Source organism: Acanthaster planci, linkage group LG08 (assembly GCF_054643075.1).
Source record: "Acanthaster planci isolate LZ-2023a linkage group LG08, COTS_SCS, whole genome shotgun sequence".
NCBI lineage: Eukaryota > Metazoa > Echinodermata > Asteroidea > Valvatida > Acanthasteridae > Acanthaster > Acanthaster planci.
The window spans coordinates 18,392,844-18,408,269 of record NC_141784.1 but is presented as its reverse complement, the minus strand read 5'-3'; the positions used below and the strand labels follow the sequence as shown (position 1 = coordinate 18,408,269).

Sequence of the window (15,426 nt, the reverse complement as noted above, 5' to 3'; positions counted from 1 at the left end):
GACTTCGGTGCATTGAGCACATCAATAGGAAAGATGTGCATTTGTTGACCAACACGTCTTGAGAAAATAGGAGTTTTGCATGAGTGGTATGTCCGATTTTCACAAAATTTGCGTCAAGATTACTGCAAGACATTACTTAAACCCCTGATGGCTCAGCACAGGAAAAAGAAATTGTGACAGTGTTGGAGAAAATGTTTCAAAGTACCGCTTGCTAATATCTGTATATACATGTAGTCATCCTTTCATCTGTGGTGGCCTGCCCTGCGTCTGAAAAAATTTTCTCTCTGATATAATAGGAGACTACATACATTTATCTTGTTTGGGCTTATTTGAAGGTAAAATTTGTACTTTTCCTCTCAGTACCGGTACTTGGGTGCTTTTTGAGTACCAAGTTCTCTGCCAAGAATTGAACTTGTTAGAAGGGAATTGGGCATTAAGCAGTAAATGCAAAACGTAAGATTACAAAATTAAATTATGACTTCAGACCATCACTGTTTTTGTAGCTGAAGCATTCAAAAAGTACTCACTTTTCAAGTACCTTTCTTTGTAAAAATTAAGTCTGACAAATCTGGCATGTCTGATGTCTAAAATATTTGTTTTGTAATTAATCTTATCTTTGTACAATTACCATCCAATTCCATGTTCTTCAGCCTTTTTTCTTTCTAACCAGTTCCAGATTTGGCTGAGAACTTGATACTTGAAAAGTACATGACTACAACACCAGGTCTCTTTGTGCACTAACTACATAGCTGTTTTTGTGTGTGTTGCCAGTTGACACTCTCCTGATCACTTTTGATGTGAAATTGGACATCTCTGGAAATTATGAAAATACAGACTTCATGTGATTGAGTAAAAAAGAGTACGGTAGAACTGCCGTAGATGATCAGCGTGTGGAGACTTGTAAATTTAGATGTGTTGAAAGTTCAAAAGATACAACTTCTACATTAATACCACGTCTCTCTGAATTTCTTATGTCACCAGGAAAATTTTGACCCCATGTTCAAGAAGGCGGTGTACGGAGCACCCGAGGTCACAATGGAACAACTGAAGCAGAACACAATAGGCCAGAAAGCGGTCCGAGTCACGTACACCAACAAAAACAGCTTCAAATTGTTGACCAAACAGCTGGGAATCATGCAGGACCTAAAGGTAAATTAGCAAGCAGTCGGGAGGGAACCCAGAAGTCTCACTCTGATTACCGGACAGTTGTGGAGTTCCGATGCAATGCTTGTACATTGTTGTTCATTTCACGAAAAATCAAAAGCCAAAATTAAGCCTGACCCTGTGCTTAAGGGACTTTGACAAATCGTCGTTTTCAGAAAAACCTGTCATTCTCGTAGTTGTTTGTTTCTTCGTCTTCCAGCAGACAGTACTGAAGTGAACACGTCACATACTTAATTTGTGTGTAAAAGGCTTTAGCTCGAGAACCAAGGCGCGATCCAACATGCGCATACTTCATTCATTTGCACTTACACTTAGCAGTTCAAAGGACGCCACGCCTTGGTAGTCTATGAGCCCCGAGTTGGACCAATGGAGGGCACAGTTTTTCTTGCAATGCAGGCTCATTTGGTGGGAACTGGCACTTTACTGGTTCACAAACGACTTTTGAAATGCACTTGTTACTGTTGGGTCACTAAACAAACATGAACACTCCCCACCAACCTGGCTCTTTTTTAACTGAGGAGGGGGTGCTTCTGCTCAATGTGGATAGCAGAAGTCAAAACAAAGCAAAGGACAGTTACACAATGGGGATGTGAACCTGTAACCCCTCCAGAACACAGCGCATGTGTCTCACAGGCCTTTTCTTGGGATCCTCCAGCTTGTAACCGGATCCCACAAAATGAGTCATAAGGCCATTAGTTTCCCCAGTTTACATTAAAGAGGGCAAACAGAGCTCTTTGTTTTAGATATCCCTCAGTTTGGCATATTGATGAAAATGGACTGTGTGTAAGTAAAATAATGCAAGAGTTCCAATTCATTCACATGAAAGGCTTTTAACTCAAGAATGGCTCTGGCTACATAAGACTTATTTTGTTCCACTGGGTTTACATGTGTCAGCTTGTTTTTTCCTCAGTCACATATAACGGAAGGGGCATGTTGCCAAGTGGTTTGGGTCTGTGGCTTCCAATCATAGGATTGGAGGTTCAGATCCAACTGCTGGCAGTATCTTGTGGCCCTTAGCAAGCCACTTCACCCCTGCTTGCCTCTCTCCACCCAGGAGTGTAGATTGGGTCCAGCATTAGCTGAGAAGCAACCTGTGATGGACTGGCACTCCATCTGGGGGGAATAGAAATATTCTCAGTCGTTTCATGCCAAGGAAACGGGGGATAAACGCCGGCCTGATGAGCCAAATGGCTCTGACCAGACTTGCTTTTTTAACACATTTAACAGAAGTCTTGAATTCATCCCTCTTTTTTTAAAGGTTCAGTTTTTTTCAATCTTTTTTCTCCAGTCTGGGGTTCCACGAGCTGGCTACATGGGAGTGGTCAGTTTTATGTTTAACGGTCATCGGGTCTACCTGGCACCAACAGAAGACTGGAAAGGATATGACCATACGTGGAGTTAACGCAGGCTCTATAATTGGCCACCGCCATCTCATGAGATTGAACTCTTGGTGGCGCTGTGCGGTCAGACCGCTAGACGTGAGCCAGCAGTGCTAGTTTGGAATCATGAGACTTTAGACTGGAGACCTGATCTCACAGTAGATGTACATCTGAGGACGACGCAACGCCTTCAAAGCTTCTGAAATTGCATGGGTTCCTGGGCACCTCACGAACACTACCTGTCCTCTAGCCTGATTGGACGTGTTCTTAAGTACGCGTACATGCACACACGGCCTGCAGTGCTTGGCCATGCACAGGTGGATATGGACATGGTCAACCCCTGTGTCAGAGGTCTTGCGGACCATTCTTTGACCCTAAATCTGCGTGAGGTGATATTACAGGCTGTGTTCAGAGTTTTGACCAATAGAGAGGATGCTTTGTACTTTTTCACTTCAGACAGCAAATGAGTGCAGCGCAAACAGTGCAAGTCTAGGTAACCATGGTAACAGTACTCCGCGTGTGTCAAATTCCAACTGCTTACACCCTTCTTAGCAGCCTCAGGCCACATCTATTTCATTCCAGATACGGTGAAAGCTAGAAAATAGGGTTTTTTCTTGAAAGGAGCACCGGTTCATGTTCAGCAGGACAAACCGCTGACTGGATTGAAATGATAGCAGAGACCAATGCAGGATGCGTTTGATAGGGCGCCCTCGCTTGAATCAACCGTGGGATACACACAGGCCGCACGACCTGCGAGGCAACCGGCATCAACCAGCATCAGCAAAACAGCACTCACAGAGCACTCGCCAATTGAAGTGATTGTTTTTATAGCATGTCCTTCAGACAACGTGCTGGACGTGCCCATCCACAGGAGCACACAATGTTCATGAAAACAGGAATCAATTAGGATTCATATTCAGGGGCCAGTTTCATAGTGCTGTCAAGCAGAGTTATCCCTCGAATACATGCAGTGGTCCTTCTACAGTGCGTATACAGTTCACTAAACTTGATCACACCTGCTCACACTATGCCACCTGTACATGTATTGTTTAAGTATTTGCAGTCACTTGGTAACTGTACTTTTGTCTGGAGTAAGTTAATGAGCCTTTTCACTGCTGTTCCTGTGTACATGTACTGGTAATGTTCTGCTGCTGAAGCTCTGAACTGAAGACTTTGCTGACATTTTCGGCACTCAGCCTGAAAATACACGCACAGATGTATGTAGTCCTTCATCACAGAGCAGTATTCAAGGTTTCCTAGCACCAGTTGGCCAAAAGCTACGTGGGATAATGTCTAGTCAGGCTGGCCTGGTTTTCCTATCTAGTTGGGACAGTGTACGTGTACTTCAGTCTGCTGTTGAACTGTTGTGGCTTGGAGGTCTTCACACAGGCCAGGCACTGAATGCGTCAGGGAGCAAACTTACCCCATGGCTAATCAGTTCAGCTCCATGTACATGTTCAGTCGACACATCACTTCCTGTCAAGCTAACAAGCACTTCCCTAAGTGGTTTGTCTTCGTTGCACAAAAACTACTTACAAGTAGTGTGAAAGTTTCTGCTGCAAGGTGTCGGTACACTGTCAGCTATTCTTATCGAAGGATTTCGTCACTTTCCAAAGCCAAATGGAGTACAGTAGCAACATCCCTGGGATGCTTGGTACGTGGGAATCATAGATATTGCTGGTCACTGTAACCAAAATTGGTACAAGCCAGTGACCACTGAATAATATGACCGCTACATGTATGTCTCTGGAAATTGTGACCGAAGAGCCAGTGAACTCTTTGCACAGTGGCCATCTTGAAGGCACAGCTTTTGTTCACCAGGATAAGACCGACGGGCCCTATCATTCATTTGGACTGCACAAAAGTACTGAAAGATGCACTCAGAGTAAGCCATCCTCTGTGATAAGGAGTAGGCCGGGTCGGGTCGGAAACTGTCTTCGGTCGCTACGGCTACGGCTGTTGCCAGGATGTGCCAATATACGTTTGCAACCATTGAAGATCTGCGTGTAGCCTTAGTCACAAAGATTAGGACGCAGCCCCAGTGACTACCCGGAATCATCATCGCACAAGAACGTATCAGACAGCCGTTTTGTATAGGATTGGTTGGAAGAAAGTAACAGGGACATTTTAAACCCAAAAACAAATATTCACCTGCACACATTGTTGGCAGTAGTGAAAACTCTATGAAATTGGACCCTGCATTTAGAATCAGAAAAGAGATGTTGAAATGTGCCTTTTATTTTTGTAATAACTTGAATGTGTCAATATAAATTTTTAAATAGTACATGCTTGTACAATATCTTTGTATGTGCCATAAAGATGGGCTGTTTGGGTCTGTGCAGTTCATGGGTTAATACAGGGATGGATAGAGCTGTGACTAAAAAGAGGGTTTATTGCCATTTTCCATTTTGTTTTTCTATTTTTGGCAGTCTGATGGAATGGTTTAAACCCTCCTGAACTTCTCAAACTGTACACCTGCCTGTGACATGTGCAGGTGCTTGGTGTAAATGGGAAATGGAATCGGTGTGGCAAAGCTTGGATTTGGTCGAGGAGGGGGGGAGGCTGGGAAGTTTGTATGTGACACAACACAGTGATCTAGCCATTTATTATAACTCTCACTGCTTGTTTCAGATCCATGCTACCCCCCCGGAAACTCACAGATTGATGGAAAGAGTTTCCATAAAGTGATATTCTGTCACTCACTCGAGCATATACATGTATCTCCGGTGTGAGCTAAGTACCAAAGAAATAGGCGGGAGCCAGAGGTTTTCATATTTTAGAGTAATTTTCTGATTTGCGCTCCTTTCTGTAGCGTGGGAAAAATGTATTAGTAGGTCCCTGAAACATATTTTGAACGAATCTGGAACTACCGTTGTTTTTGTTGGTCCATTCCTTGCGTCCTTGCCTGTACATCCCCGAGTTTGGTTTACCAAGCCTGGATTGTTCCCTTCATTGAAGTGAGTAGATAACTCCTAGACTGGGAGTGATTTGGACCCAAGATTCTTGAGTTACGTGGGTTCAATACATGCATCAGCGTTTGACCAGCGGTGGCTGTCATAAAAAGGTTCCTAAGTTCCTGGCTCTAAAACTACATGTGTCAGTGTGTGTGCTTTACATGCACACACATTCACTGAGAAACACACGTGTACATGCTTGGAATTTAAGTCTTGTGCCAAGCCTCATCTTCTGAGTGGGATTGGAGATTTTCAGACTGACCTGATCAGGGATAATAATAGAGGGGAAAAAAGGTTTTGAGTTTAATATGTAGATCTGGTTTTTGTTCTTTTTTGGCTCAACTTTATGACTCCATTATTTCCAAAGGTATGGTTTGGATCTGAGCAAAATTCTACAAAGTGTGGATAAGTAGTCCTTAAATGGAAAATAATCTCTCTCGATCAGCACTTTTTGTTTCATGTTGTATTGTGTATTATATTCAGTAAATCAAATGTGAAAAATATAAATTGATTTTTCAACCACTTTTACCTATTTAAACAGTAATTTGTAAAGTAGCCGAAACACATCCTCATAGGTTTGTCTGAAACCACCAGCGTTAAGCATTTACATGTAATCCTGTCAAACTGGGCATTCTTAATGCGGAGGGTTTGGGGACAGCCCTCCAAGATCCTTTGGAATTCTCCTGGAGATTTGTAAGGATTTTGCAGGATCAAGGGAGGTTGAGCCCAGCTACCATTACCTGACATGAGGCTTGGTGTTCCTTGGAAGTGTTGAGACAAAGAACGCACCCAAGGAGGATTTTGAAGCATCCGGGAAGGCTCAGAGCAAAAATGTCCATAGAGTTAAGGGTTAACTGTTGCCTAGCATTACCTATCAGCAGAGGGTCAAGCATTCGACGACATGTCTGAGAAGCAGTTGTCTTTGTGATTGACATACTAGGCATGTGCGTTCATCAGTGGGTAGCGCTGTGAAGATTTCCAGTGTCTGAGTAAATTAAAAAGTTGGTGGAACAACCTCATGTTAATAGACCGAAGAGAATTTATTAATTTGGTGTTATTTCTGCATGTGGATGAGCTGGGGAGGGAGTTTGAGGGTCAGTCGTTTCCAGTGTTTTGTCGAGTAATGGACAGCTTCATATGACATCTGGCTGCCTTGTTATTTCTCTGTAGTGTTGAAGTATGGACCTAAAATTCTAGATATGGACATGTGAAGGGTACTGACACTGTGATTGGGGCCAGATTTGACGGAGCTGCTTGGGACAAAATGGTGCTAGCAAACTGGCATTTACTTCAAAAGCCTCATTTGTTAGCAGTGGGTAGTTCGTGTGTAGTAAGTTTCTGTGCCATTGTTCCACGGTTGACCTCTGTAACCTTTGCACTGGTGTATTTACAGAGGCGCCATCACATTCTCCATAAGCCTCCATTCACTGGTCTTTTGCACTGTTTGGTTAGGTGAGATTTTAATTCAATTTTATTCCAAAGAAGACCCAATGGCCATTTCAAATCAAACACCAGAAGTCACAGCAAGGTTCCACAACATACTTTTGGAGTGGACTGTTCTGAATTTTGAAGTGAAGTTTTTTGAAATTACATGTATGTTTTAAACATGCTAGGGAATTATTATTGGAGGGAAATAATGTATAATCAAAATATTTTTGACTAAATTAATATCTTATATATAGAGTCTGGCATAGGTAATCTGTGAGAGGAAATTCTTTACCAGTTTTTCAGATTTCTTGATTTTTTCCCATTTATGAATTTGTTTCTCTTATAAATAGCTGTTCATTTGTTTTAGGTTTACAGTGTTTATTAAATTCATTTTTTCCCTACCAGACGTTTCATTCCTCTGAAAATATTTCCAAACAAATTTTTAGATGTTACACCACTGCCTGATAATTCTGATAAATTCTGTATGAAAGGTTTATTATTGTCCTGGGAAAAAGAATTTGTTCTTACTTTCTGGTTGAATTCTGTTAGGGTTTTTCTTTCTGGCATAGTCTTTCATATTTTTGGGGGGTGGTTTTCAGGGCCATCCGTTTTTATCATTATGAGAATGCAAAGAGTGCTCTTTTATCTCGACCCTTGATCCCCTCCGCGAGTGTACAAATTGACATTCGGAAATGGACCATTTCTGGTCTGGATATCATCACTTTATCAAAAGTTTTCCACATGCACACTGTACATCATGGCAACCATCTTCCCTCATTTTGTGTATAAACTGGGAGAAGGATGGTACACTATGAAAACAGGTTGTGCCATTATTAATAGTGGTGTGGGATTTGGGGATGTTTGTTTAAAAAAAATATTTTTTTTTTGGTGGGAAAAAAATAAAATTTGCTTTAAAAAAATAATACAGTGTCATTTGTAAGAGTGAATTATTCCCTAATTACCCAGCCATGCCTAGTAACATACAGTGTAAATGGACACCAACATTAAAAATATGTCTTTTATTTCACTTGACCATCTGAGTAATATCCTTTTTTGATCTAAATAAGTCATCTATTCCGCATTATTCAATGACTGATAAAATTGGTATTTTCATGTTTACTGCCCACCAATTAAGCAATGAATATTTGCATAGCAAAATACATATAATATTTATTACAATATTACCTCATTTCCCATACTTTCATATTACACTACCCTTAATTGAGCTGTGGAAGTATTTTTATAAAAAGTGTAATCCCTTCCCAGTTTAAATTATAGAGCTCTCACATAATTTGTTAATCAGACAGCTATCGTTCATAATACAGTTCATCACAATTTACATTAATAATTGCAATAACATACCTACATGTACATGTACTATACAATGAAATGCTATTCATAGCAATATTTCACATGGATATGAAATTACACATCCATGCTACGATGCATACAATTAAGGAAGTGGTTGATTGCTCGATCGCATGCAAACATATCACAATTGCGTTGGAATATTTCCCAGTGTCAGTGTGGTAATTACAAGGTGTACACCCAAGACCATTTCCGCCAGTGTGTCGCCGGCCAAGCTGTGGGTGAGGACAAGGGTGGGAAACACAGCGAGACACTGGACAAGGTTTAAGGTGGGCCACTTTACAACAGAGAAGCCGACAGAAACCCTGAATGAGCCTTCTACGAGTTAAATTTGAATAGGATCTGGTACACTGAGGTCCTTGATAATTTGAATTACGTTTACGTGCACTCAAAATAATACCGCACTTCCATCACACTCAAGTACCAAGTCTCATATCCCAACTTGTCAAAGAGGCTTTTCATAGGTGTGCATGACCCAGGCACAGATATGAAACCATAGCAGTATGGGCTCCAATTTCTGGCAGACTTACTGGTCAACTCGAGACTAAATCTTCCCCAAATGAAATAAATAAAGGAATGTTTGGTCATCTCTTCTCTCGTCATCAGTGACAAAGCTATTTACCCTTCCCCTACATGCATAAACATCTACAAGCCTTCAAGTTTTACCAAAATCAGGTACGCAAGTATCTCATTTCATGCATGAATGTGCAAAGGAAAAGCAATACACTATATACAGTACATACATACTGGGCTACTTTGCCAAAATGTATCACTGATGATGGCCACTCTGTCTTGTATTGAGAACGTGAAAACTGCCCTCAGCATTATCAAAGGACTATACACTATGCCATATGTACTCAACCACCTGTCTGTATAGGTTAATTTGCAAGTCCCTATGATGTGACTCTTGTATGGATAAAACCTCTGAGTAAGTACGCCTGTACATGTACATATAACACTGACCCAGCATGTAGCTGGTCCATCCGTGGAGCTTAGAAATATTTCAGCAATCAGTAAGGGTGGTTCTTTACAGAGGGCATTAGTGAGGCTTTCAATGTGCCCTTCAGAGGCAGAAATATGGAGGCGTATCACTGTGACTGTTGACCGTTTCGTCATGCAGTGGGTGGTGGGGAAAGGGGGCAACTCCCACCAGTTTTCTGGCAGCACTGCGCAGGCCTCCCCCTTCAACACACACACACACACTAAAGATTACATACAGAAAGTCTTCCTGGAGGAAGTGACTGGAAAAATTGTTATACTTCACAAAGAGAAGTAGTGCCAACTGCTAGGCCTTTACAATCACTTCCTTATATTTCACAACTGAACTTCCCGTTAGTGAATTGTACAACCATTCTTGACGGGTCAAAGACAGTACTTGGGTTGCCTCTACAAAGACTGAAGAGGCCTCAGGGCGAAAGCACCATGCTTTTTTCCACTTCTTTACAGACAAGGGTTGATTTTGGAAAACCATTCACAAATGTCTTCTTATGAACACTTTGCTCAAACATCATTAAATGTACATGTATTTGTGTATTAATTTGCGTCCTCGGCGGTTAATTCTAAAAAAAGCAACACCTTTGTCAAGTACGACACCTCAGCATATTGGAAATTTTCTCAGACTGCATTCAGAACTTGGCTGGACCATGTGACTTCACACTTGCTGGCAATGTACCATTGACGAGGGAATGAATTTAAAAACCAATGCTATATTTCTCAACTTCGGGATTCCTGAAAACCACCCTTGTGTCTCATATTAAATGACAAATTAATTTGGAAATGCAGAAATAAGACTTTTAAAAGCAGATGCTTTAAACTAAACTCTAAATGCACAAATAATAACAACAGGTAGAGCAAAAATGTGTCAAATGAGTGCTCCCACAAAGCTTACAAAAGTTATTACACAGAAAATAAATGCTATTTAAAGAAAGACTCATTGTCTGAAGCAAATTCAATATGAATTGTCGAAAGTTAAAACAAAAGAAACTTTCTCTTTTTAGAAGGCGTTGCTTGTTCTTTTAATAACAAGATGCATGCTTCATGCCTCTAGACAATGTTTCTCTTGAAAGACAAGAAAATATGAAATATAGATTGTACACAATTTTACAGTATAATCCAAACTTTTATTTACTACATTTATGTACAACATGGATTTCACAGCAGAATGAGTTGGAATTCTTGGCAAACAGAACTAACAGGCATGTCGGTACTGAATTACACGTATTCCAAAAATAGAATTAGGAAAAATAAGAATTTTGCTTAGGTACCAGCCTTACGTCCACAAAGCATTTTTCTCTGCAACGACGAAGAGATACATAACCAATCGCATCAGTTAACACCAGGGATGTAGTCGAGTCCGCCACAAATCCCTTTACAAGTCAAGTAACGAGTCCCCTCACCAAACCTGTCATAAGTAACAGGGTGAGAAATGACGAAGGAATACTTTTTTTTTCACAGTTCACTTGAATAGCCTGAGAACTGGCATCGTACTGATGACTTGTAACGGACCTGTGATAACCTCGACTACAACGCTGGCTTACACCAATTTTTGCTTTCGGAACAAGCAATCTTTCACCCAGACGGAAGGCCACATTAGCTGACTTATGAACCTGAAATATACTTTCACTGAATTTTTAAAAAAAGTGTAGTGAGAAGAATCGCCCATCTCCACTCTTTCTTGCAACATTTTGCTTTGCACGAGCTGTTGAAAACATTTCCAAACCAGAGAAATATCTTGCAAACCTGTGACAAGAATTTTTACTTCATGGTATGTCATCCCCGCCAAACAGCTTTTGAAGAGCTCTACAGCTTTGTCAAGACATTCTCGGGGTTCAGTCCAGTTGAGGTGCTTATTTGGTCTTGATGAGTCACTCCCAATGGTCTTGTTGGGACGCTGCCAGTGGTCGTTGAGACGGTCTCGCCAAGACACTCCCGTTGTCTTGTGAAGACACTCCCGCGGTTTTGTCAAGACACTCCTCATTGGCCTGTTGAGTTGAGACACTCCCTGCGGTTTTGTCATGACACTCCCCACAGGTCTGTTGAGACACTCCCTTGGTCTTGCCAAGGCACTCCCATGGACTTGTCCAGACTCTTCCAATTGTCTTGTCACACTCCCTGTGGTCTTGTCACGACACTCCCACGGTCTTGTCGTGACACTCTTTCACCTACTGTGCAGCCCCTCCCCATGGCAGTTCACAGATACAGTCCTCCCGCAGTCTATCAAGATATTCCAATGGTCTTTTTTGAGACAATGCATGGCATCTGTCACATCAGCACAGACCTTCCCTTCCGGTCGCGTGCCCATGCCGTCGTCCCACGTCAACACCCCCCTCGGCAACACCACGTGGTTTACTTGATCGTCTTGGTGAGTCGCTTGAGTAAGGCATGGATCTCCTTGAATTTTGGCCGGTTCTCGTCGTGGTATTCCCAGCATCGCAGCATGAGCGTGTAGATCTCTTCCGGAGTGTCCTGGGGTGCTGGCATTCGGTAACCTGAAACAAAAAAATCGTCTCCCATCAGAATATCTGACATGCACTACTGCGGTAAACTAGGTTCAGAGAATACAGATAAAAGACATTTCACTTCAGCGTACAAGCAACAAGATGAACGCAAAGAAAATGACGGCATTTCCAAAAGCCGTCAAGCGCAGAGTGTGGGTGCATCATGTTGTCAGACAGTAAAGAAAACAAAAACTGGTGATTTGACTCAATCTCTCTCAGTAAAAAGAGTGAATTTGTAGGGCGTCACGTAACTGTAGCCCAATGGTCACTTCAAGGCTCCAAAAATGAATGCAAACCATGAACATTTAATTTGATGCCATAACCAGGCAGTGTTAGTGAAAAATCGGAGAAATTTGGAATGTGTTCATGTTTCTTTGGTTTGTAAAAAATTGGCTGCTACATGTACATGTATGTATCTAATTCCTGTCTGTTTGTGCACTGGTGAGCTGGCCTTATGGACTATAACACTGCTCAACTGAAGTAGTGTATACACAGCCCGACGAAAATCTGAATCTCAAGATGAAAATCTGTGACTTCCTTTACCCTGTTCAACCTTCTCCCTTGCGTCTGGGTTTGACATGCCCGGGTACGGCGTGCTCCCGTGCGAGAATACCTCCCATAGCAAGATCCCAAAACTCCACACGTCAGACATGGTTGTGTACTTTCCTGCCAAAGGACACAACGGAAGATAATAAGGTATCTCCAACCTCCATCTCATCTTCATGTTAAGTGTCACAAAGTCTCAATGTGACGCATCACGAGAAACAAGAAATGATCCCCGTTATGGTCAACTGTTTCGACTTAAAATGTAAACTTAAAAAGTACTGCATGTTGACTTGTCAACATTTGTGACAATTACGGCCGTTTCACAATAGTGTGCCACCAAGAGTTTGCAACGCGTTGGCCAATCATAATGTGCAAAATTTGTCGACCCAATGCGTGTTTGGAAATGGTCGACAAATTTTGCGCGTTATGACTGGCCAACGCGTTGCAAACTCTTGGTGGCGCACTACTGTGAATCGCCCGTATTACGAGTGGTTCAAACTGTTAAATTGTTGCGTCAAAAGTCCACAACACATTTACAAAATATTGAATTCACAAATGCTCTTACATGCAGGTGACATAAGTGGATGCAAGTGGCCCTTACAACATTACTTCAAAATGATTTTTCTTCCCTTTTTGGACTTTGCCAAAGCAGGAACATACAATATGAAACTGTGTGTGTATCAGATTAAGACCACATCCTCTTTCCAACCGAAAGATAACAATCTCTACTTAAACTCTGACAATGCAGACCACAACTAGCTCTAAAGTCGGTGGTGAAGACATCTGCACTCTAGTCTAGCTTCAATGCTTGCAGGGTGAGCTTGTATGTAGCTGATATTGTAGCTGATGTTGCTGGCATCAGCCATAACAGTCGTATTTTACATGCACACACGTCATAGGTACAGGGTGTGTGCGCAAATCACACACGTGTCAGAGAAAAATGTGACATCATCTTGATGTCAGTAGATGTGCTTTTTGGAAACTCAAACAAGACAAGGAAAAACTGTTATGACACATTTCTGACCAAAAAATGGCACATCTAGCACTATGCTTCCAAAGTCAAAACTAGTGAATACCCGGAAAAGTCTGTCATTCCATTCTTGGACAGACAGCATGTCTAATTTCTATTTAGAAATGGAAATGAGAAAGCTTAAAACCTTTCACCAGTGTGAAACTTTGTATGGACGTAGACAGGGTTATTTGCCTACCATAGTTCATGGCCTCAGGTGCTGTCCACTTGATGGGTATCTGCCTCATGGCTCCTCCTTTGATGGTGTAGACATTGTCCTCTCGGGACATGCCAAAGTCGCTGATCTTGATGATGTTCTTGTGTCCGACCAAGCAGTTTCTGGCAGCCAGATCTCTGTTTGTTCGTAGAAGATGACAACTGTCACACGCTTCCCAAGATGGTGACATGGCACCAAGCGACGGAACTTTCACATTTCAAAAGCACATCTCTATCCTCAAAAACTTTCAGGTGGATTTTGAAGGATTAAGGAGGGTAAAAGACAAAGGATTTAGGCAGTTCTATTAACCACCTTGTGCCGAGGTGCCTGGTACCGTAGATGTTGGCTTAATATACACACAGCCGGGGTGCCCGAAATCAGACAAAGGAGCTGGGCCTTGTAACAAAACACCATACTCAGAACAAAAGACCAAGCTGCTGGGAATTGCCAACATTTTTTCAGTTGTCGATAGTAGAGGTAATCCTTCATTGTTTTGAAAGAGTATACCACTGTTTGTAGCATTCAGCGCAAGCGGTTTAATAGGGACAAAAGGGTTCCAGCGATGAGTGATACAATACCGCTGCACACTAATCTGGCCGCATTTGAAAACATGCCAGCAGCGCACTGGGCCAGTTTCAGGAACAAAAGAAAATTACGTAACACACAATCTGGGCTCTCTTTAAAAGGCGGCAGGCCTGGCTGAAATACTCGGGTATCAATACATGTTATCTGTCAGATTAGAGTAGCCACCAGACAGTCATTCAAGAAAATGAAGTTATGAAGTAAATGAATTTTTGGAGAATTTTGAAAACAGAAAATCTTGAAAATTCCCCGGGAATTTGTAATGCAACTTCAAATTAAACCCGGCAGCAAGTGATTGATGCAGTTTTGTAAATGATCCTTGGTATCCCAATTAATGTGATTTTGAAGTTTAAAACTGTTGTGCAATTTCAAGGATAATTTGGTAGGTTTTTCTGCTGACACAGATTTGCATATTTACAGGTAAAACCTCAGTGTTACTGCAGTTTCTGCTCAAATAAATGTGTCCAAATTTCAGACAGTTTGTTGTCGCAGGTTTTGTTTACTTTAATGACATGAGGCCAGCGAGGAAAGTCTTCTCATGAGTCATTTCAATGAGCAAATTTGGGGTCCACAATTTGAACAGAGAAACCCTGGAAATGAACAGTGTGTTCCCGTAATGACATCACAACAACAGCGCCCTCATATGTCAGGAAAGGCAAGGATGACTGTAAATGTCCAAAAAGAAATGCATTTTAAATTGAGAATAACCAAAAGGAGATATCAAAATGTTCATACATTTAAGGGTAGAAAGTTACATAAAACAAGTTCCAAAGTAAAAGTCACATCACGGATCATTTGAACTCTTAAGCTGAAAGCTATTACCGGCTTCCATCCTTTCAAAATTCTCCAGCTGACAGGTACGACAAGTTTTATAAAGTTACTGACAATAAACTCAAAACCTCTTTTGTCCTAACAGATACAATACACCATACACCCTCGTACCTGTGGATGCAATTCTTGGATTCTAGAAATGCCATGCCGGCGCTGGTATCCTCCGCCATCTTGACCATCTGTTTCACGCTGATGTCATTGTCATCATTGCGGAGGAATGACAGAAGGTCGCCACCTGTGGCAAGACAATTTGTGTTGCGTCTTCCAGTCAATAAATAATTTTCAACCATCCCAGAAAATGGGTCTTTAGTCAATTAGGGTAGTCTGGATTATCTTATGCAACTTACACATGACACAGCTCAATGGAAACTATGAACAATTTTTTTTTCTTCAAAATCTTGTGTCGTCAGAAATCTTCCCATGAAGTGAACTTCTTGACAAACCACACCGT

The 15,426-nt window shown here is 41.6% G+C and overlaps 2 protein-coding genes across 9 annotated transcripts in view; one reads left to right on the top strand and one right to left on the bottom strand.

Moving 5' to 3' along the window:
• The window catches only part of mgat1 (alpha-1,3-mannosyl-glycoprotein 2-beta-N-acetylglucosaminyltransferase), a 44,589-nt gene extending 36,741 nt beyond the window's left edge, over window positions 1-7,848 (top strand). For all 6 annotated transcript variants that reach the window (XM_022244781.2, XM_022244786.2, XM_022244785.2 and 3 more), the window contains 2 exons: window positions 982-1,149; window positions 2,453-7,848. In XM_022244781.2, coding sequence (XP_022100473.1) covers window positions 982-1,149; window positions 2,453-2,566 — 282 coding nt within the window. In that variant the 3' untranslated portion in view covers window positions 2,567-7,848. The remainder of the gene's footprint in view (window positions 1-981; window positions 1,150-2,452) is intronic.
• An 81-nt stretch (window positions 7,849-7,929) lies between these two features.
• Window positions 7,930-15,426, bottom strand: part of fer (FER tyrosine kinase) — a 40,139-nt gene continuing 32,642 nt past the window's right edge. For all 3 annotated transcript variants that reach the window (XM_022244794.2, XM_022244793.2, XM_087140388.1), the window contains exons 14-17: window positions 15,087-15,210; window positions 13,545-13,699; window positions 12,334-12,456; window positions 7,930-11,781 (exon numbers count right to left, since the gene is read on the bottom strand). In XM_022244794.2, coding sequence (XP_022100486.2) covers window positions 11,639-11,781; window positions 12,334-12,456; window positions 13,545-13,699; window positions 15,087-15,210 — 545 coding nt within the window. In that variant the 3' untranslated portion in view covers window positions 7,930-11,638. The remainder of the gene's footprint in view (window positions 11,782-12,333; window positions 12,457-13,544; window positions 13,700-15,086; window positions 15,211-15,426) is intronic.